Genomic DNA, 23,070 nt, shown 5'->3' with positions numbered 1-23,070 from the left:
TGTTGGACTGTCTCTGAGGCCTCTCTGCACAGTCTGCACCTTGGGTCCTCTCTAGTGTGGTAGACCCCTGCTTCAATGGATCTGGTGCTCAGTGCCTGTTTCTGTGCTGCTATGATCAGTGCCTCAGTGCTGTCTTTCTATCTCAGAGAATAGTTAATAATAAAAACTATTCTGATTGCTTGCTTGCTTAACACTTTGCAATTTATAAATTCAGCATTAATACTGAGCTTCTCTTCTATCATCGATGACAATGGAAAATGAGCATCATCACTCAGACAACTAAACACCAACCCCATCACATGCTGTGTCATTACTCAAGCTTCTTCTGAAATGTCTGTATCTCAGATTATTGTAGCTGATTTCTCAGAGCTCAGGATCATATTCATTAAAAAATTTCCTAAGACAAACATGTATATAAAACAATATTTGCTGCATTTTATCAGTATTGAGGGCAGATCTACAGACATTTAGAACTGCCTCAGCCTACACAGGACAAAGCGTGGCTCCAAAGGGGAACTGTGCCAGAAGCTAAGCCACAGCATTGCTGGCAGCACTTAGTTGATTGCCTGGCCCCATCCTCTCCCACCAGCTTCTGCAGGCTCTTTACTTGCTGACTGTGGCAGCACTGGCAGAGAGGGATGGAGACTGCTACGGGCTGTTACAAAGGGGTCTGTGATCAACTGTTCTCCATGTCCACTGAAGACAGGACAAGTAGTAAATGGCTTAATCTGCAGCAAGAGTGGTTTAGGTCAGATATTAGGAAAAACTTTCCAATTCTAAGGGTACTGAAAGCTCTGGAATAGGCTTTCAAGGAGGCTGAGGAATGCCCATCACTGGAGGTTTTTATGAACAGGTTGTACAAACAACTGTTAGGGATGGCCTTAGTGCTGACTCAGAGCAGGGGGCTGGACTTGATGACTTCTTGAGGTCCCATCCAGCCCTACATTTCTATGAAATCTGAAAACATTCAGCAGGAAGGACCGATACACATATCAGCTTATTCTTTTTTTCCTTCCCTATTGCCTGCACCTAAGGTTTTGCAAGCTATGGCCCAAGAACAAGGACAGCTAATGAGTTAAGTGCTAGAAAAAGATAACATACAAAACTACAGTTGCTATGTCTGTCCTTTCCTGGGGACTAAGAGAGGAAAGACAAGAGGGAGGGGAAGCTCAAGATCAGGGAATAGGGTGATGTTAGGTTTCAGCAGAAAAGAACCACCAGCTGGGAGGATGTGATTAGCTTCTGCGAGGTTCCAAAGTCTCAGAGATAAGGGGGCAAAGTTGTGGTGAATCCAGCCATTGATATCGGTATTCACTGGGGGAAAAACATCCCAGTAAAGTCTGTAGATATTGTATCGTTATACAAACCTGAGGTGAAATAGCAAGACCTCCCAGTGGATCACCATCCAAGATATCAGTTCCAGCGTTATAAATGATAATGTCTGGCCTCGATTCATTTAATGCCCCTTCCACATGTGTTTGTACCTTCTGAAGATATTCTGTGTCCTCTGTACCCCAGTCCAATTCAACCTTCCGCTTTATGGCTCCTAAAAAAAATTGGTTTAATGATACTGAATCAAAGAAACAAATGACCATGCTGTGAAGGAAAAAGCAAGACTCAGACAGAAGCAAGATGAAAAGCATAAAGATTATAATTTATGAACATTGTGAAAATATACATAATTTCATAAGATTTTAACTTAACTTTTAACTTCAAAACATTTTAGCAATCTTTCTTTTCACTTCCAGCAAAAAAAAAAAAAAAGCTGCAGCTAAATTAAATACTACAACCTGGGAACATTTTTACATTTAAAAGACAAAAAAAAATCAGGCATAATGAATAAAAGAGAACATAATACAGAGGGACTATTATTGAATAAAAGTAATCTCCATTTACATTTATCCCATAAATATTCAACAACTGGGAAGGAAATCAGTAAAAAATATCATCAAACTGACAAGACACTAAAGCCTGAAAGTAGTAAAAGAAAGATGTAAAGAAAATTTAATTGCAGTGTAGGACAAGTGCTGGCATGAAAAGCTGGTAAGACAAAGATCATTAAGATAAATTATTAATATTTATTTGTATTACAGCAGCACCCAGAGGCTACAATCAGAATCAGAGTCCCTCTGTGCAAAGTGCTGTATGGATGCCCAAAACTGCTTACCATCAAATATCCTTATCTTGTAATCAGGTGTGTTGGCAAACACTAATTCATGCTAATTGCTTATTTTGATGTCAGCAGGATTTTGTATGGGTCAGCCCCCGCAGATCTGATTGTGAGAGTGCGGCTTAATTGAAGTCAAATAACTACAAATGGGTGGAGCAAAACATCGGAAGAAATGCCGGATCGTGGATGAGGGTAAGAGAAAGGACACAAGATTCCATAGCCTAGCTATGTGCACTGAGAGTTTTGAATAACTTACAAATACATTAAAATACAAATAGAGAAATCAAATCCATTTCAGACTTCCTTCAGGGTAGGGACTGTGGCTCATTATGCTGTAGGTGCTGTAAAAAACACACTGGAGCTTCTACCTCCACTGAATAAAAACAAAAAATACAATGATAGATAATTTGTCCTAATAATCTTCATGAGGCTCATTGTTGCATTCCAGTGCACATCCAGCTTTGTAGTTGTTCTGTGTCTTTCCATCTTTCTTTTACTCCTTTCATATTTCTGCTTCCTTTGATATTATTCTTCATGATTTCTGCTCTTGTTGTTACATAAATATTCATAAAATTGTGCACAGCTGTACTCATACATACAACTATGGACAATACTTAGCTCATATTCAGGGGAAACAATACAACAGCTGGATGGAGTTTAAAAAGAGGAGGGGAAACAATTAGTAGAGAAAGAAAGATAAGTGTGGTTTTGATTAAACCATTAAATGTCAGTTCTGACAATCATGGACCCATGTCCCACAGCTCTCAGGTACCATGTCCTCATCTTCAGCAAACACAACCTAAGATTACAATGTTTAATTGCTTACTGCATATGTTGCCGCCAAGTTCAAAGTAGCTCAAGTGACATTTTGGGGTGTGTTAACATGCAAGGTTTCTCTGGTTCAAACTCTCTCTCTCTAATAAGAAATTAATGCTAATACTTCTATAGATCTTAAGGAAGGCTGCTATCAATAGTCCCATTTTACAAAAGGGAAATGGAGGCAAAAAGAGGTGGCATGACTGTTTTAAAGTCATACATTGACTTAATACCAGAACTGAAAATGGAACCCAGTCAGGGGTGCTGGAACAATTTATATAGTGGGAATGTGGAGAGCCATAGAACCCAACTGTAAACCTTGTACATGATAGGAACCACGTGGAACCAGGGAGAGCAGCAGCACTCCCCAGTACCCTTAGTTCCAGCACCAATTAACCCAGTGGTTTTGACCTGGAGTCTTCTGCATCAGCCACAAGACTATCTTTTCCTTATCTGTCCCTGAAGTGTTTGCTTTCCTTCTTTTTTCTCTCACACCTGCTTCTTCTCTCCCCTGCCCCCTTCCTCACTGTCCCTCTCTGACTTTTCTCCCCCAATCTTTCACACTGATCCTCTTCTCACAACAGTCCAATCCCTCTCCACTCCTTTTCGTCAACACTTTCTCTCCCAAATTTCTTAGTAATTTCATTGATCCTGTCTCCCTCATACCATAGCTGCTCCCATGGGATGTGTTGCTGCTTAGAGCTAAGTAATAGCAGTGCTGGCCTCCTACTCCTCCCCACTGCATCATACCAGAATCACAGTGGGGTGAGGGAGCCTGCAAAGAGAGCAGTGAGTAAAAGAGGGAAGAGTCACCAGGACAACTAAGGATGCTAAAGGCATGAGTCTAGGAAGAGTAAGGTTCAAGTCCCTGTTCCTCCACAGACTTTTTGTGTAACTTTGGGCAAATCACTTAGCATCTTGGTGACTTGGTTCCCCAACTGTACAACTGGGGCAATAGCTCTTTCTAACTTCACCAGGTTGTTGTAAAGATAAATACAAACAAGACTGCAAAGCACTCAGATACTACAGTAACAGGGACCATACAAGTATGATATACTTCTGGGGGGATTCTGCGTGCCTGTGAGCCTGTAGAGAATGCTCCCCCTCCCCATGGATTTCTTGCGTTTCCCTGCAGAAAATGGCAGGCAAGGAAAGGGAAGCTGCACAAGGGTGGAGGGCAACCATGAGTGAAGTTTTTTGGTAGGGATTCCCCCCTCCAAACAGAGGCGAGGCATGGGGGGCACATGGGGTTATATGCCACTGCCCCCAGGAGCAGAGCTGCCCAGCTTAAGGAGGCTGTCTCTCAGCTCTGCTGACTCTACAGCTGAACGCCTCCTCCTAGGTCCTAGTGCTAGTCGTGCTCCCCTTCTGTGTGCTGGGAGCCTTCCTGTTTTCTGTGCAACACTGAGTGCTCATGGTGGGACTGGGTAAAGGGGTGGAGGTGGAATAGGGCAGAGAGAGGGAGGAATGTGGGAGTGAGGGGTGGGGGATGGAGAAGAAAACGGGATAGGGGAATTGTGGGGGGGAGCAGAAACCTGGCATGCTGCATCCCCTTGGCAGCAGCTGGGGCTCCCCCATTAAGCAGGCCCATCAAACCCTCATTCTGACAAGCCCTACTCCCCTACGCGTGGACCCTTCCAATGAGCCCCCCACACCCAGACCCCCACCCCACTGAGCCCCAACCAGCTGCACCTGGACCCTCACCCCATCAAGCCCCATTCCCCCAGCACCCAGACCCCCCCCACTGAGCCGCTCACACCCAGACTCCCCCCACCAAGGCCCATGTCCCCACACCCAGACCTGCCCCCAAACCCCAATCACCTTTACCTGGATCCACTGCAGGCTCCCATTGCCCCTGCACCAAGAACCCCCACAACGAGCCTCTGTGCATCCAGATCTCCCACTGAGTCTCCCGCATCCAGATTGCCCCACACAGAAACGTCTCACCCCACACCTGGATCCCTCCACACTAAGCCCCTCCACATTTGGACTGAGGCTGGACTGAGCCTGCCCACCCACACCTGGGGCGCCTGTTGCAGAGGGGCATGACCCCGGGGTGTTTCTGGGGCAGGCCCAGCTCTTGCACTGTGTCAGGGTCAGGTACAGCCTCACTGCCAAGTCTCTCTACTGGAGGAGGTGGGGGCTTCAGGATGATCTCCTACCTCAATGCCACCAGTGGCCTGTGCTCCCCACTGCCATGTTGGAGCCACAGTTATTTATTGACAAATAAAATGTGCAGAATTTTGCAGAATTTTAGAATATTGTGTGCATAATTTTATGGCACAGAATTCCCTCAGGAGTAATGATAGATAGAGGAAGAAAACTTAGCTGACTGCTCAGAATACGCAGGAGTAGCTTCTAGTAGTGAGGAAGAGGAGCTGAAGGGGAAACTTTTCCCATCTGGATTATGAGTCACATTTCAATTGGCAGAACTGAGAGCACTACCCGCAGGGGGACAGCATCTGATTGGACATGTATGGCTGGTATGACTAAGAGTCTTTGTATTTTCCATCTCAGCAAGATAATACCAAGCCAGGTAGAAACAGAAGTGTGACAAATTTAGCAATTGTCTTTATTTTCAGAGGATCTGGGGTGAAACTCATCTCATTGCAGAGAGAGCCTGTGCCTTCCACATGGTTTAAGGTATATATTCATGGCCTAAAAATAACTGAACTTAAATGGACCATTTATACTAGGATGACTGTCACCTTTTAGGTACTGTACACACACTTATTTCATAAAAGTCTTACAATTAAGCAACATGCAAAATGTTAACAGGATACTAATGCAAGTTTGATATGCTTAGTTAATAAAACAAAAAGGCAGCATGAATTGAACAAAGGACCACGCAGCAGGAAATGTAGAGTAGCAAACAACAATTCACACAATATTTTCTAAATACAGCTATTAAAACTACAGAAGGGTTGCCATTTAAAATCAACAAACGTGCTCCATTTTTATGGAAAAGTTATAAATGAATTACACACTCCATATATTAGAACACATTGCTATTTGATAAATAAGTATAGGAATGCACTGACCAATTTGGTTTAACTTCATCTGTTAGTAATTTTTTCTCTTGGTAGACATGATGTACCCTGGACAAACATTTTTGATGTAATACTTTGAAATGTGTATGCTATCATGTAAACATTGGAGTTAAGTATTCGAAAAATAAAGAAAGATGTAGTGTGTTGCATGTGTTCCTTGTCAATCATCCAAATTAAGAAAGTATGCTATTTATCAGAGTGACAGTTATATTAAAAAAAATTAAGCAGAAAGAAAGAAAGTACACACTGCACTCTGACACTGTAAACAAATCAAGCCTGCCACAGACATTTGCATCTTATCAAACTGAATCAGAAGATCAACCCAACTTTAGGCTTCTTCCCTTTTAATTTAAATAGCCAGTTAATTCATTACGAGAGGCCACCATAATTAAGGGAAACCTCATGGTGAAACACCAAATACCCTGTGTCTAACAGTTGGAGTGAGAGTATTCTACTTCTTTTCAAAATGCTTACAGGGTATTCAGAGGTTACTCATTTTCTAAAGGTTTGTTATATAAATAACAATTCTGCAGGGAACATGATCCCTAGTTACGCAGAGTTAGCTAATCCTGAATGAACCATTTGTTAAAAAATGTTTAGTCTAATGAAAACATATAAAAAATTCTAAGTAGTGACAGTTGTCCTTAAATCAATAGCAAGTCTAGCCAATTTGGATATTTTGCATGGTCTCTTGAATGGGTTACTAACAAGACCAGCTAATGCTGTCACCTTACATTTCAGAAGTTCATCCACTACTAAGAAGACCTAAAATAAGTCTAAAGATTTTTTTGTGATGATTAATGAACACTTAATGAATTTTCAGGTACCATTACAGGAAGGATTCTATTGCTTTTTGGTGAACTTGTCATTTTAAAAATCAACATGTTGGTCAATTATAAATGTAGTGAAATTCCCAAATAAAACCAAAACAAAACCACTGCTTTGCACAGCAAGCTGTACATAGTTGAATTCCTCTAATAACATCTGGAAGAAACATTACTTCTCATTAGCGGTCATGATATACTACTCTTCATAGAAGTTTCAACTAGTGCTTCAACCGCCCCATCTGAACGGTCCTGTTATGGGATATGCCTGCCCTGCACTGGACTGGAGGGGGTTAACCCCACGCTATGGAGTGAGGAAGCCACGGCCCCTTACACCTCCTGGGCATGCTCTGACTGGAACCACAGTATAAGAGGGAGCAGTTCAGGTCAGTCTGGACTGACCTCTGATGAGAGCAGATGTGTGCTGAAAGTTCCTGCTAGGAGACTGCCGAAGCCACCAGATGCCAATGCCAGCCAGGATTGTACCTCTACCAAACCCCAGCCAACTGCTGAGCCCAATGGAGACAAGGCCGCAATTGCTGAGGGACCCCCTGCATTGGAAGAAGGGGTAGGAAGTGACCATGGGAATGGTACAGTAGTGACAGGTGACCAAGACTGAGCAGCGAGATGTCAGTTCCCTGGGCCCTTGGATCAAGACTTGGTTGAGAAGAGTGGGCCTGGGCCCCTACCTCATCTGAGCCGCCACGGACACTGCCAACATATGGGGAGGTGAATTGGGCCACTGGAGGCTACTAGATCTTACTATGCTGAACCACTGGACAGCCCTACTGACTCTGGCCATTGGACCATACTGCCCTGGGAAGAAGGGCAGCTACTTTGACTTTGGCCACTGGGCCTTATGGTCCTGAAGCCCAGGTCTGTCTTAGTGACTCAGATCCTGAGGCCACACCACTCTTAGGCGCTGACAGGGTGTATCTGCCCTTTGATAGGTCCAAACCTATATCATATAGACCTACTAAGTAGAGTTAACAAAAAGTATCATGAATAATTTAACTTATTTCTCCCAATTGGTTTTGTGTATTTTTGTGCCCTCAAAAAGTTGCCCATCCAGCTTTTCCTGTATATCAGACTGCTGCATGGCATGGCATGAAACTTCTCATTTGCAAAATGTTTGCCCTTGTGAGATTTCATACACGAATGCCAGGGTGGCATCATCTATGCTAGAACAACCATGAAATAATGTTTCATCCCTAGATTCTACAGCATATCAGTAGCAGCCTAAACCTATTTGGATAGGTGCCTCATCTCTGGCCTCTAAAGATGTGGGCCTCGTGCCTACATGTTTTGCTTAAATTATATATTTTAATTAAATGCCTCTGAAGCATATTTCTGTGGTAACACACCCATGATGCAAATGGTAAACCTGTCTCTTCACATCTAGTTGCTGCCACTTTACAACAAGCATGACTGAGATATCACTATGTTTTGCCGATGTGTAATGATTATTGTTATTGTTTCTCTTCATTGTATGCACATGCCTCAATCCAATGAAACATATGTCAAAAAGCAGATGCCCTTAGGACACTGAATAATGACCCAGGCAAAAGAAATCTTAAAACATGGGCAATACAACATACTTCCTTTCAGACAGAAGTTAGAGCAGATGTCCTTAAGAAAAGGACACATCGGTAGACAGTATACTTGGTAAATAAGATGAAAAATAAAGTTTGCAGATATAGGCATCTAAGACAGGCACACTGACCTAAACATATTACTTTGAGATAAGCCCCACACAGGAAAGTCCAGAAAGCCAGCAGCGATAATGCAGGAATGAACATATGCAAATAGCATACTATATATATTTGAGGGAAAAACACATGGAGCAAATCAAACTATTCCTGTTACTATTTTAACTCCAAAAGGCAGACACATTTTGAAAAAATAAAACTTACCTCAACAGCCAAGGTTACAATAGAAACTTTTGCCAGTATAGTAATGTTGCTTAGGGGTGTGATTTTACCAGCAAAAGCACTAGTGCAAACGTTGTTATTCTGATATGAGTGCTTTTGCTGGTAGAGATTATTATGCTCACGGAACTGGTAAAAACTATACCAGAAAAGACATTTTTTTACCAACATAAACTGCATCTACACTAGGAGGATTTGCTGGTACAGCCAGGGCCGCCCAGAGGATTCAGGGTGTTTGGGGTCTTTGGTGGCGGGGGCCCCCCACCGCCGAATTGCCACCGAAGACCTGGCACTTCAGTGGCGGGTCCCGGGGTGGAAGGACCCCCCGCATGGGTCTTCGGGGCACTTTGGCGGTGGGTCCCAGAGTGGAAGGATCCCCTGCAGCCGAATTGCCGCTGAAGACCTGGAGTGGAAGAAGCTCTGGGGGCCCAAGCCCTGCGAGAGTTTTCCGGGGCCCCCAGAGCAAGTGAAGGTCCCTGCTCTACGGGCCCCAAAAAACTCTCGTGGGGGGCCCCTCCAGGGCCTGGGGCAAATTGCCCCACTTCCCCCCGCCCCCCGGGCATCCCTGGGTATGTCTAGACCCATAAATTATTTTCCTGTAGACTAGGCTAAAGAAAGAAGTGTAACTACGATTTCTCCTTTAAAGAAACATAAAACAAACTAAATGACTTCTCTTAACCCTCCCTCTTGACCACTTGGGGTCCAATCTTAGCCAGCCAATGAATCAGAAGTAATACTATGCGGCTAATCAGAACTATGACAGACGCTGAAGTTCAAATATTTGCTGCAACTTTTTGCAAACATCCTCATAGGGAATTTTTTTATATTAAGTTCATCAATATTTTTGTGTTGCTGTATTTTACCTCAGAGTGAGCAACATTTCAGTGGTAAATGAAGCAACTGTTCTGTGGTAAATACATTTTTAATACTTTAAGATCATATCAGTTTGAAAAGTACTTACGTTTAGCAAATCCATCCCCTGGATAAATATATCTATTGTACACATCCATAATATATACCCTATGATCATCCATGAAGTCTCTCTCATGGCCATTCCCCTATAAGAAAATTTCAATACGTTAATCTTAGCAAACAAACACAGTATTAAAGAATCTGTGAGCATAAAGGAAATTAAGAATACAATGATACAGTGTTTAATGTTCTAGGTACTTTTTCTTGTTTATATCCTTAAAGGTTATTCTGATGGTGAGAATAACAGTATATCTATCTGAGGCTCCTCAGGTGCTTTACAAATATTACTGAAATTAGCACTACAATACTCCCTTGCAGATACAAAAGTATTTTCATTTCCACTGTGCAGACAGGAAAACTAAGGAACTGAGCAGCCAATTTGCTTAGTGTCACAATGAAAGTCTGTATCCAAGCCAGGAATAGAAATCAGACCAAGTCTTAGGCTTTAACCGCACCATATTGCAGAAGCTTGTCAGCTACTGAGAATACGTAAAATGAGATCAGAGTTTTTCTGATAATCAGTGAAATGTTGAAAAAGTTAATTAACATTCAGGGAAGACTGCAAAAGTCAAATATCAATAACATTGAATGAGAAACATATTACATTCTACCATTGTAAAACCAGGAATCTCTATTGAAATATTGGACTTTGGGGTAGGGAAAGGAATGGTAAAGGGAAAATCAGATTCTGATAATCATCTCTTTTTTCCACACTCTTGAATTCCAATATGATTTCAGTGAGTGTCATCTGCACTCCTATCAGATATTATAAAACAATCTCTAATTAGTGGTTCACAAGATATAATGTGTTAAATGTCAGAGTTTATGTAAAGAATGAAAGCAAGATGGTAATCAGAATGATTTGATTTCAAAGTATAGGAGTAAATCCATGAAAATAATATTTTCAGTATTTTTGTTGTCTAATTTAACATTAACTTGATAAAACTCTCTGAACAGTTGCAAAGTTGTACCTCTGCTGTGGTTCCCAGTCCTGGAGACACCCAAGAGAAAAAGAGCCATTACAATACTAAAACTGGCTAGTATATGTGAAAGGGTGGTGGAGAGTACATGAATGCTCCACTGCATGTTTTTGTGCCACTGATAAGGCCTGTTAAAGGTGGCTGAGCATGAACTCTTACTGTACTATTTCACTACTCCCAGGCCCCAAAGAAGAGGGTAGTACAAAGATGGGTAACTAATGACAGTAAAGCTCTGGAGTGAGCCAAGTTCTCAAGGCTGATGAACTCGGTGCCCTGAGAGTAATGGAACTTCCTCATGACACTGGTAGTGGCAGATCTGCTCTTGTCTAGTCTGCTACCTCACATACTCCTTCCCATAATGAAAGAGAAACACTGTAGGAGGCAATGATATAGCCTATAATCTACAGATCACTGGCACAACAGCTATAAGGTCAGAGATTTCTTGAGAAGCATTTTAATGGGGAGCCTTGACACAGTTTGAAAGATCCCTTCAGAAATACAAAGTAACAACATTACATAATCTATGGTTTTGTTTCATGGCCAATTTTAGCATGTAGATAAGAGATGTGCTGGAAGGTAACATATCCTTTTAGATCATTATGTTTCATCATAGCAATGAAACTGCCTCAAAAGTGGATTAACACCACATTAAAATACTGTATACATTTCTGATTAAAAGCAGTTTTAGTACATTACCAGCTTTTCTAAAATAAATAACTTTTTATTGCTGAACAGTAAAGATAATCAGTCTACAGTATGGACTGATCAGGTTTATAAAACAAATCCACACAAAAAACTTTTTAGCCCCTTATTAGCATTTTGCTGAAAATCCTACTACCAGAGATGAGAGTTGCTCTCAGTACACACAATAAATCATTCCTTCTTTAGAAGGGGTGTATGTGCGTATGTATATATACTGTACTCCGTTACCCTGAAGTCAGTCCTCCCGTTACAAGCATTGAAGGTCAAACTCATCTCCTGTAGAAGTTGCTGCAGTGATTATGCACGCTGAACTAATTATAATTCTCTTTAAGAGTCTCTTGTTTCTTATGCAATGCTGAGCAATTCTCAACGATTGTTAGGTTGCATCACTGTATGTAGACCAGAAAATATTTCTACATTCTAGCCACATGATGGAGCTACAATTCAGCTTAAATTTGCAACAGTGAACATTTTATTAAGGTAGCTTTATTGCCACAGTTATGGAGCATAAAATATAATCAAGCACCAACGTTGTGCTGAGTAATTAATAATCAAACACAGTAAGTGATGATCCCATGATTTTCTATAACCAGTTATTCAGACCACAGCTGTCTTAATTTTTACTGACTAAAAGGGCTAGTCTACATCGGCAATTAACAGCACTGTAACTTTCTCGCTCAAGGGGGTGAAAAAAATCCTCCCGAGCATAGCAAGTTGCAGCACTGTAAAGCACCAGTGTAAACAGTGCCACAACGCTGGGAGCTCCGCCCCTCGCTGAGGTAGTTTTTTGGAGCACTGGGGGGAGCTGTATCACAACCACACAAGGCACATTTAATCTGTGGGGAGGTAAATTAGTAGTAGTACATGGCACTGCTTTACCAAGGTATCTTTCTGACGAGTAAGTTCATTACCTCGGGACAGTCACCCTGACTGATAGAGTAGCCAATGTGTGTGGTTTTCTCCATTCATTCTTTTTTCTTCGGCTTCTCGGATTTTTTTGGTTTTTTTGGCCAGGTTTGTGTTGTCAGCTTCACTCTGAGTTCACAGTGTACTATTTTTAGGTTACACTGAATTCCAGGGCCGAGATTCTGCTTTAAAAAGTGAGGCTTTATTTTTCCCCATGAAATGAAAACTTATCTTTATCCAAATGGGTGAAGCAAGTGAGAAAATGATAAAGGTTTACTGAGTATTTGGGGGCCGGAAAAGGGGGAAGGGGAGAGATGACAATAACATTGCACAGATTATGGCTAGAAAAAAAAAAGAGTACAGATCCCAGGGTTGAATCCCAGTACTATAATTGCTCAAAGGCCTGATCCAAAGAGCTGCTAAGACCCCCAACTCTCATTAAATGAAATGAGACGGTTTGGGTGTACATGAGTTCTCAGAATCTGGCCCCAAGTTTGCCTGTAAACAAAGGGAAGACTGAATTAATCCAAATTATGTTAGTTGTTTTCAATTATGGAACATGGCAAAAACTATCTTACTGTTGAAAGTCAGTCAGCAAAACTTCCTTAGGTACACGCGTATATTTATATCCCTTCTCCAGTGCACAGATCAATTTACAGTTTGCTGATACAATTCTTTTAGTTTGCTGAACACCTAATACAAACAATCCAAAGTGTCCTGCAGCAGCAAGTTTTTGATACATACTGCCAATGGCAAGTACAAATCTTTAGCACATGCACTGTTTAAAGAGATGGCCTATTGCTAAAATGAGGACCTAAAGCCTGCTGGGTTTGAAGTTACAGAATGCACCAAAACATTCTCTGGGTGTAATTACATATTTACAAAAACAAACTTCACAATATGTTGATCAATGTATACCAAAAATAGCCTCATTTAAGATAAGCTAGACATTTATCACCAACAACCACCTGGGAAAAGTTTTTAAGATTAACCCTACTTTGTTCCCTAAAGGTCAGATGATTCCTGTTGGACCAATGGGTGAAGTAACTCTACACTGAATCCCCAAACACTCAAAAGTAAGGACTATTAGACAAGACATCACAGTTAACTAGAGGTGTCAAGATGGGTAGTCTCCTAGGCATCCACAGCCATACTGTATTGATCTAATGTAAGAGACAAAGTGGGTGAGGTAATATCTTTTATTGGAAGTTGGTCCAATAAAAGATATTACTTCACACACCTTGTCTCTCATATCCTGGGACCAACAGGACTACAACAATGCTGCTAATAATAAATTGATCAAACGTATACAGAAATGCATTGGAAATGCACTGATAGCCACTGCAAATGTATAAGATTAGATATCATATGTTCCTCTTGATAGCGCCACTTAGTAATAATTGTTTGTATTAAGACACTTGTAACACAGCCTGGGGAGCGAGAAGGGCTTCAAAGCCTGAGCTCCAGCCTGAGCTGCACCTTCAAATTGCTGTCTACTCTGCTATTTTTGGAGCCCCACAAATGTGTGTGTGTTAATCTGGGCTGGAAGGCTCGCTCTGGAGACATACCTAAGATGTACTTCCAAATACGTAAATAAGCGGGTTCAGATATAATACTAAATTACAGTGCTTAGCTATGTTACACTCAGTTAAGAATAAAGCAGGAGCCATGCGCTTTTTGTTTTTAAGTCTGAAACAACAGAAGAAAGAGTTTATCCATCCTGTGCATACCTTAACTTGGCCAGCTTTTCTTTAGTTTACTGAATAAGAAATGTCTACTAGTGAAAATAAATATCCAGAGCATTTGCTTTGAAGAGAACTAAGAATAGCTTCATTCAGGAGCTCCCTGTCAGGAATTAGAAGTACACTGGAAAGTTCCCCTTCCCAAAGAATAAAAGACATTACAGAGATCATTATAGAAAGCTGGGTCAGAAGCTGCAAAAAGTAGCAAGAGAAGAGTTCATTCCTTTTGGCACTCCAACCACAAAATTAAAAAAAGTAAGTGTCTCAGGTGATAAAGTGTAAAGACTTTCTGAAAACCTAAATGGATTATTAAAATCCTGATATCCTGATTAGTATCAGGTGAGATTTCTCTTAGGTATTCCTAATGTACTCATCACTGTAGTTATCTAGGTGCTGATTTGAATAAAGTTTATTAAAAATGGTTACAAACAAGACAGAATATTCCCATATGCTACTGGACAGCATATGTCCTGACACAATTTATATGCTTGCCAAAGATCTTACCAGGGGATATCATTCAGGAACAATATCCTGGTATCAAAACAATGTGTGTAGTGTTCAAACATGTCTTCAGGAGGGAAGTGAGCATGCATCAAAAAGGTCTATGTTCTGTTGTGAAGTTTTCAACTATGTAAAGATTCTTGCAAATTCTTTCTCAAAATAACTGTTTTGAGACTTACAAGATCACAACACATACTGTATGTGTAACCATATACTTCATGAAAGCCACTGTAGTACTCTAATCTAATACATTTCAAAAACCAAAATTTTACCTATGAATATTTTAATTTTAGGGGCTTTCATTAAAGACTCTGCCACTAGACCCAAATCATTACCTGGAACTAGGTATTCAAAAAAATGCTGTAAGTACATCCACAAAAAGCAAAACAAGATGCCTTTTTCTTCTTCCCCATGTCATCTGCAATAAGCAGGAAAACATACACAGATCAAACAAAATTTCTCCACATAACTGGGGATGCTCCTTGTTGATTCTTCTTGAAAAGAGTTACGGTGAAATATTTTTGTCCTCTTCAGAGGAGCAGAAGGGTGACCCAGAGTCTCAAGAGGCAAAAAGTTAAAGCATGCTATTTCAGCTGCTGCTTAAACTTACAAAAGTTTAAGGTTAATCATCCTCCCATGCAAGACATTAGACCCTAACTCAGCAAAGCATTTGAGTATGGTTTTAAATAGGGCTGTCGATTAATCACAGTTAACTCACACGATTAACTCAAAAAATTAATTGCAATTAATCGCAGTTTTAATCGAATTGTTAAACAACAGAATACCAACTGAAATGTATTAAATATTTTTGGATGTTTTTCTACATTTTCAAATACATTGATTTCAATTACAACACAGAACACAAAGTGTGCACTGCTCACTTTATATTATTATTTTTATTACAAATATTTGCACTGTAAAAATGATAAACAAAAGAAACTATTTTTCAATTCACCTCACACAAGTACTGTAGTGCAGTCTCTTTATCATGAAAGTGCAATTTACAAATGTAGATTTTTTTTTTTGTTACATAATGGCATTAAAAACAAAACAGTGCAAAATTTTAGAGCCTACAAGTCCACTCAGTCCTAGTTCTCGTTCAGCCAATCACTAAGACAAACAAGTTTGTTTACATTTACGGGACATAATACTGCCTGCCTCTTATTTACAATGTCGCCAGAAAATGAGAACAGGCATTTGCTTGGGACTTTTGTAGCTGGCATTGGAAGGTATTTACATGCCAGATATGCTAAACATTCATATGCCCCTTCATGCTTTGGCCGCCATTCCAGAGGACATGTTTCCACGCTGATGACACTCGTTAAAAAAAAATGCATTAATTAAATTTGTGACAGAATTCCTTGGGGGAGAATTGTATGTCTCCAGGTCTTTATATTTCATGTTATAATAGTCTCGGATGATGACTCAACACGTTGTTCATTTTAAGAGCACTTTCGCTGCAGATTTGACAAAACACAAAGAAGGTACCAATGTGAGATTTCTAAAGATGGCTACAGCACTCGACCCAAGGTTTAAAAATCTGAAGCATCTTCCAGACTCTGAGAGGGACAAGGTGTGGTGCATGCTTTCAGAAGCCTTAAAAGAGCAACACTCTGATGCAGAAACTGCAGAACCCAAACTACCAAAGCCTTCTGCTGGTGGCATCTGACTCACATGATGAAAATAAACATGCATCAGCCTGCACTGCTTTGAACTGTTATCGAGCAGAACCCGTAATCAACATGGACCCATGTCCTCTGTAAATAGGACTGAGTGGACTTGTAGGTGCTAAAGTTTTACATTGTTTTATTTTTTAATGCAGTTATTTTTTGTACATAATTCTACATTTGTAAGTTCATCTTTCATGATAAAGAGATTGCACTACAGTACTTGTATTAGGAGAACTGAAAAATACTTTTTTTTTTTACTGCGCAAATATTTGTAATAAAAATAAATATAAAGTGAGCACTGTACACTTTGTATTCTGTTATAATTGAAATCGATATATTTGAAAATGTAGCAAACATCAAAAAATATTTAAATGGTATTCTATTACTGTTTAACAGTGCAATTAATCATGTCATAAATCGTGATTACTTTTTTAATCGCGATTAATTTTTTTCATTGCTTGACAGCCCTAGTTTTAAGTGCCATTGCAGTTAAGGGCCGTAAGCATTAATGACTAGGATTGGACTGCTGAATTGGGCCTCAATGAGCATGGATCCACTCCCTAGTTTACCTGAAATAATAATTCTAGAAAAATTATTTAAAATGCAACTGATTTACAGTGAAAGTTCCATTTAAGTTACCACACGCAGGGAAAGTGACAGTTATATTTTCAGTATTGCCAACTCTCGTGATTTTATTTAAAGTCTTGTGATATTTGGTTTTTTTCTTAAAGCCTCCTAATGATATTTTCAGGCCTGACTCATGCTTTTCAATCTCCTGGCACTGGCAACACGGGTATAATTTTCTGAATCCTACTCACTGTACAAATTAACTCTCTGGTTTTCCAGTCCTAAGGTTTAGCATGTACTGCTAAACTCATCCTCCAAAGCCAAATTCTGAGTTTATCAATACTTAGGCAGACAGGCAGCAAAAAGTACCCCTTACTATGGATCTTAACTCAGTGGCTCAAAAGGATTTCTTATTACAGTTTTGATTTAATGCATTGTGATACAAGAAAGCTAAATGATACGTGAAGTTCGAAGAGCAAAGAGAAAAATAAAAAAACCTTAGAAGCTAATCATAGAGGAGCATACTTAGGTAAACAAATTTTTAGAATTAGATAGATAAGGATTAAAAATAGTTTATGCATGAAGAAAAAACTATACAACAATCGAAAAACCTGATTGATTTGATTACTAAATATAATCTAGAGAAGATGCACAGTAATCAGCACTGAAGGAATCATCAACCAAATCTGAATCCCAATGGCACTTTGTCAGAAACCAGCACCCTATTGATTAGCAGACAAATGAATAGATAAGAGCAGGCTCTCCAATAACTTATTAAAAAATTGGGACTGTATTTATGTGTCAGTGAACTAAGAAACTATTTCTTTAATTATAATAATAAAATCAACTTAAGAAATATCAGGTCAGGTAATTAACTGAGTTATGGTGGAGTGCTTTGTGCCTACGATGTTACACATTTATTTCCTAAATCCTTTCCAATTGAGGTTTGCATTCTGTAACTTACATTTTTACCATAATACAGGTACAAAAATGGAATTTTTGAAGATTTCTGCTTTTTGGTTAAACTTTTTTTTTTTTTCTTTAACAGCACCAAACATGTGAATCACTCACCTGATGAGCATCCAGATCTATAATAGTGGCCTTAGACACTCCTTCTACTCTTTCAAATAGAAACTGGAATCATAGTAGGTACAGAGGAAAAAGAAAAAAAAAACAAAAAAAAACTACAGTTAGAAAAGTAGATGAGAGATTAGAATGGAAGCTTGATACTTGCATGGTAAATCTCATTTTTTAATTGAATGCACTGTATATATTTCTTATTTGCCAAAAATTAAGGGCTAGATATTTTTGAAACACTTTATTATGGAAACTTAACAATATGTGAAGGAATAATTACATAAAATAGAGAGAGGGTTTTTTAGGGTTTGAAAACAATTATCTTGAGATGCTTATGGACCCAATACACAAAGAAGATCCCTGCATTTGCATCACATTATATACATGAACTACATTTATAGACTAGCTTTCAGATTCAAACCTTATAATTGAAAAAAACAAAGTTCCCACTTCTTGTGTTTAGAACTACAAGAGGTGATGCAGGTTATCACATCATCAATGGCTTACATTTCTAAAGGATTGTGTAGGATAAATTTATTACCTGGTTTGTGATAATGACACAGACTGAATGTGCATAAAGAATATCCCTCTCTCTCTCTCAAAAAAAAGTTGGAGAATGTTGTAGTAGGGATCAAACTTTATTTTACAAAGTCACTTTATAAACTAGTAGTGGAATTCATTTACTGCTATTCCACATGACTGAGAAAGCACATTAACATTTTTCAAAAATTCTTTGAGTCATAACAGTAACTACTGTTAACTAATGGATGGTAAAAAATCTCTTTAGTACATGTACAAACTATGGTAGAGTTATAGTCTCCAATGTGCATTGGAATAGTTGGGAGCCCCAGGGCAGATTAAGAGATTTTTCAATTTAGTAAACTAACATCCAAAAGAAGTTAGGGCACCGCACCATATAGTGTACTGCATTTATTTATATTTTAACATTTTAATTATTTTTGGTAGTATTTTATAGCATGCTAGCAAATATTCTGTGATATACTTTGTAAGAGTAATTAAGTCTTAGTTACAGGAGGTCTTATTTCAGCCTCTACATATGGCTGTTTGTTTATAGAATATACAATATTAAATATAATCAAGTATTTCAAACTCTCTCCCCGCCCTTGTAAGGTTATTTTCAAAGACTTCACATCTAGGAAGACAAAATGCATTAAGTGTAAGATCCTGAGGGTGGATACCTGTGTTCACGCAAATTTAAGCAGAAATCAGTGGAGCCCCATGTGGGTGCCAGGTTCGCCAACTGCAGAATCAGGACAGTTCCCACTGAAGATTTTAAGACAATTAACCTATGGTATTTTAAACAGTATTTTTATTTTAAAGAAAGAATTATAACAAATGGTATTCAGTCATGTTTACCTGAAGGAATCTGATTCTGCAGCCCTTCTCCACAAAATTATTGCCCTCATCAGTGACAGTTATGCATGAATAAATGCTTCAGCATCAGTCCCTAGACTACTTTAATACTGATCCCTGTCTACAGACTGTTTTCTGTACTCCTGTTTATTAAGATGCAAGTTAGACTACTGATATAAGAAATTTATGCTGATAATTTTTTTCATTTATACAAACGGTAGAGAAAATTATTTTTAAATGTCCTACCTTAATAGCCAGTGTGATATCAGCATATGCACAAAATCCTCCACCTTTATCACTTGAACAGTGATGGAAGCCACCACCTAAATGTAAAAATGTAACTTTAAAGAAATACTAGGCTAAAAAGCTAGATACTATGGAAAACACTGTCACTACAAATGTTTGTTTGCTATTTACTTAAGCAATGGCCATCAATTTTTTTTAAATTGAACAGAGCATCTAAAACCCCTAACTCATTGTCCTGGTAGCATATCACATTCAATGTCATGTTTTTTATATTTGGCCTATCAGGTCCCAAGATAAAGAAGCAGTATGTGTCCCAATCTAAAGTGATTTGGTCCCAGAACCTGGAAATCTTGCAACCATATGAAGAACTATGCTCAAAGGAGAGGTGTTCCCTACAATTATATATTATATTAGAACCCATGCCTTTGTAGTAAGGCACTTTGCATCCATGGCCTACCCACCAAGCGCCACGTGCTCTAGTTTAGAGTAAAGCAGGTGGCCAATTCAACTCATCAAAGTGCAAAGGGTAAACCTACTTGAGGCAGTAACTGTGTAACAGGCATGGTAGAATACTACCTTCCTCTACCACAGTAATAACTTAATGAATTATCTAGGGGGGAAATGAAAACCCACACAATGTACCCAAGAACTTGTGGGGTGGATGGGATGGGATGGGATGGGCAAGTTCTTCTCAGACTGAAAGTCAGGGGTCAGCAACAGCCCAAAACAAGAACCATCACTGACTGTCAGACAGTACAGCCAATGTACCCAAGGCCTTCCTACATCCATGGGCCATTAAACTGTAGGATAGATGCAAAATATTGTTTTGAGTCAACACTAAGATCAAGAATGGATTTTAAGAGTTGCTCTTTAAAAATGTATAGACCATTAATTATTTTTAATCACACATTTTTATATAAAAATCCATAATTCTTTACTGATAAGCCAGCTACATATATCTGACCCATATAACTGATAAACATAATTTCATATGACTTTCCACAGAGCATGTCTGCCTTTGTTTGTTTTTTTCATACTGACTGTTTACTCTCTAGAGGATTATACTAAGAAACAATAGAAAGATGTGTCCAGAAGAATGAAAGAGGTAATATTTTATATTTACACATAACAAATTTGTTTTTTTTCTCTCTCTTTCTGGAAGTACAAACATGCTCAAATTCTTCTTTTTAAGACATGATGGCTGCCCACATGCTCACTATGTTGGAGTTACCGTCTTTAGAATTATCATACAAACATATGAAAAGGTGGGGAAAATCGTACATCTGTGACCTCTGTGAAATCCAAAAGCTAATTATAACTCTGACTATTCCTTCTGCAGTCATTGACCTTCTTCCTTTTGCCGTACTATGGGAAAGGATAGAAAGAAGGCCAAATTTATTTCCACTGTACCCTTTATAATTTATTATTATTACAATTAAGTCTCTTTAAATGAAGTGATCTCAGTCATTCCTATTGACCTACTGAAAAACATCAAACAAATGGTTAAAAATACAAAAAATTCAAACCTATTGTAACTAAGCTCTCACTACAACACATTTCAAAGATTTCTGTGGCTGGGAGAGACCAAAGATTCTTTGATTAAAGAAATGGATATTTATGACTTCAGTGTAGTATCTCTCTTTCTGGAGTGCTCTTTTTTCTTCTGTGGCAGAATTATTGCACACGTATTTAGCAAAATAATGTAGTTAGGTGCCATTGCTATTTATTTACCTCATGATAGGATTTGCATGCAAATGTGATGATAATTGATGGTTAGCAATGTAATGTATGGGCCCATAAAAAACATGCTGCATTTCTCAAATCATTAACTTTTATTTTTTCACACTGTAGATTCATCAAATGCATTAAATATTTCAGTTTTGTAGTGAAACAGAAATGGACATTGACAAAACAGAACAATGAAGTCCTGCAGTTGAGTTAAATGAAATATGGTCTCTATTTATTTGGGATGCTGAAGGGAAACCGCATTGCGGCAAGTTATGGAAATAAAAGAACTTTGAATCATGCTACAGTCAGAACGAATCTCTCAACAATTCTAATCTAGCATCATTTAGTGTCTATTAAATGTCAATAATTTATACATTGGAATACCAAATCTCTATATAGAAATCTCTAAATGTGAGTAAAAGGAATTTTCCTACAGCCCAGTAAGATTCCTCCAAAAAACCTGTGTTCTCCAAATCAGATGGAAAGAAATATTAATATAAAGTGAAAACTCTGAATTTATTCCTCAAGAGATTTAAGTTTAAATGTTTTTCCACTTTATTTTTGCCTTCTTCTGAAGCCTTCTGTACTGGCTACTGCGTAGGCAGGATGCCAAACTAGACTGTCAGTGGTCTCCCTGTTCCTCTAAAATTTAGCAGATACTGTACATTAGTTTTCCAACAACAGTACAGTGAAATTGCTAACGTGGTTTTTCAGAAGTGCCATATTGATTGTTGTTACTAATTTGGCAAGTATGGATACAAACTGTGTCCACAATGATTATCTTTCAATATAAGATAAGGAACAGAACACTGGAAGCAAATAACATTTTCTTATTCATAGTGTTTGTGCCCATAATTAAGATCCTCTACTTTCCCATCAAATATTTCATCTGAGTAAGCTTCAAACAATTTTATTATCTCACAAAAAGTACTTATCTTTTAAACCTTACTTTCTTAGGGAAAATGAATATATAATTTAAGAAATGAACAAATGATTTGTAAAACTTCTATTAAAATTTTATTATCTGACATATCTTTTTAAAATCATAGTCATACTTGTCTGCAAACTAGGGATGAAATTTACCTATGTGTAGAGGGCCAGCACACTTTTTGCCTAGATTGCCCATGCATGACTTAAGTCCCTATCTATCTAAGGTACTTATATGTCCCCCATCACTGTAGTATCTGAACATCTTATAGTCTTCAATACAAAACCCCTGTGAGGTAGGAAAATATTATTATCTCCATTTAGAGAGGGGAAACTGAAGCACAGAGAAATTAAGTGCCCAAGGTTTCTCACAATGTCATCAGTGGACCAAGGTCTTCTATGACCCCAGTCAGTACTAATACCACTGGACCATCCTTCCTCTCCAGAATAGTGACTTAAGAGGTGCACAGGCCACGTGCTGACCATGGAGTGAATTTCACACTAGGTGTTTATTTAATAAGCAACTGTAAAGCTTCCATGGTGCACTTAACACAGGATAATGATGACAGTGAATGATATAAAACCAAATTCAAGGTAATTACTCTACATACAACAATAGTTTAGTTGTATATTATAGACTTCTAGAAAGAGACCTTCTAAAACGTTAAAATGTATTACCGGCACACAGAACTTTAAATTAGAGTGAATAAATGAAAACTCGGCACACCACTTCTGAAAGGTTGCCAACCCCTGAATTAGAGATTTGATTATTACGTGGCATTTGAAAAATTATTCTGGTAATAAATGTGGATACTCTTTTGGTTTTGAATTTTGTTATGATTTCAGTTGATGACCACATATAAATAAAACATAGTATATTTCATTCTATA

The 23,070-nt window shown here is 38.7% G+C and overlaps 1 protein-coding gene across 2 annotated transcripts in view; it reads right to left on the bottom strand.

Annotated features, from left to right (window-relative positions):
* Positions 1 to 23,070, bottom strand: part of HDAC11 (histone deacetylase 11) — a 68,548-nt gene that overhangs the window by 6,902 nt on the left and 38,576 nt on the right. For both annotated transcript variants that reach the window (XM_032764202.1, XM_032764211.1), the window contains 4 exons: positions 19,526 to 19,602; positions 17,900 to 17,962; positions 9,750 to 9,846; positions 1,368 to 1,546 (listed from right to left, as the gene is read on the bottom strand). In XM_032764202.1, the coding sequence (XP_032620093.1) occupies positions 1,368 to 1,546; positions 9,750 to 9,846; positions 17,900 to 17,962; positions 19,526 to 19,602 (416 nt within the window). The remainder of the gene's footprint in view (positions 1 to 1,367; positions 1,547 to 9,749; positions 9,847 to 17,899; positions 17,963 to 19,525; positions 19,603 to 23,070) is intronic.

The sequence above is a fragment of the Chelonoidis abingdonii genome, chromosome 17 (assembly GCF_003597395.2).
Source record: "Chelonoidis abingdonii isolate Lonesome George chromosome 17, CheloAbing_2.0, whole genome shotgun sequence".
NCBI lineage: Eukaryota > Metazoa > Chordata > Testudines > Testudinidae > Chelonoidis > Chelonoidis abingdonii.
Note: the sequence above shows the minus strand (reverse complement) of the source record. Positions and strands in the feature narration are given on the sequence as shown.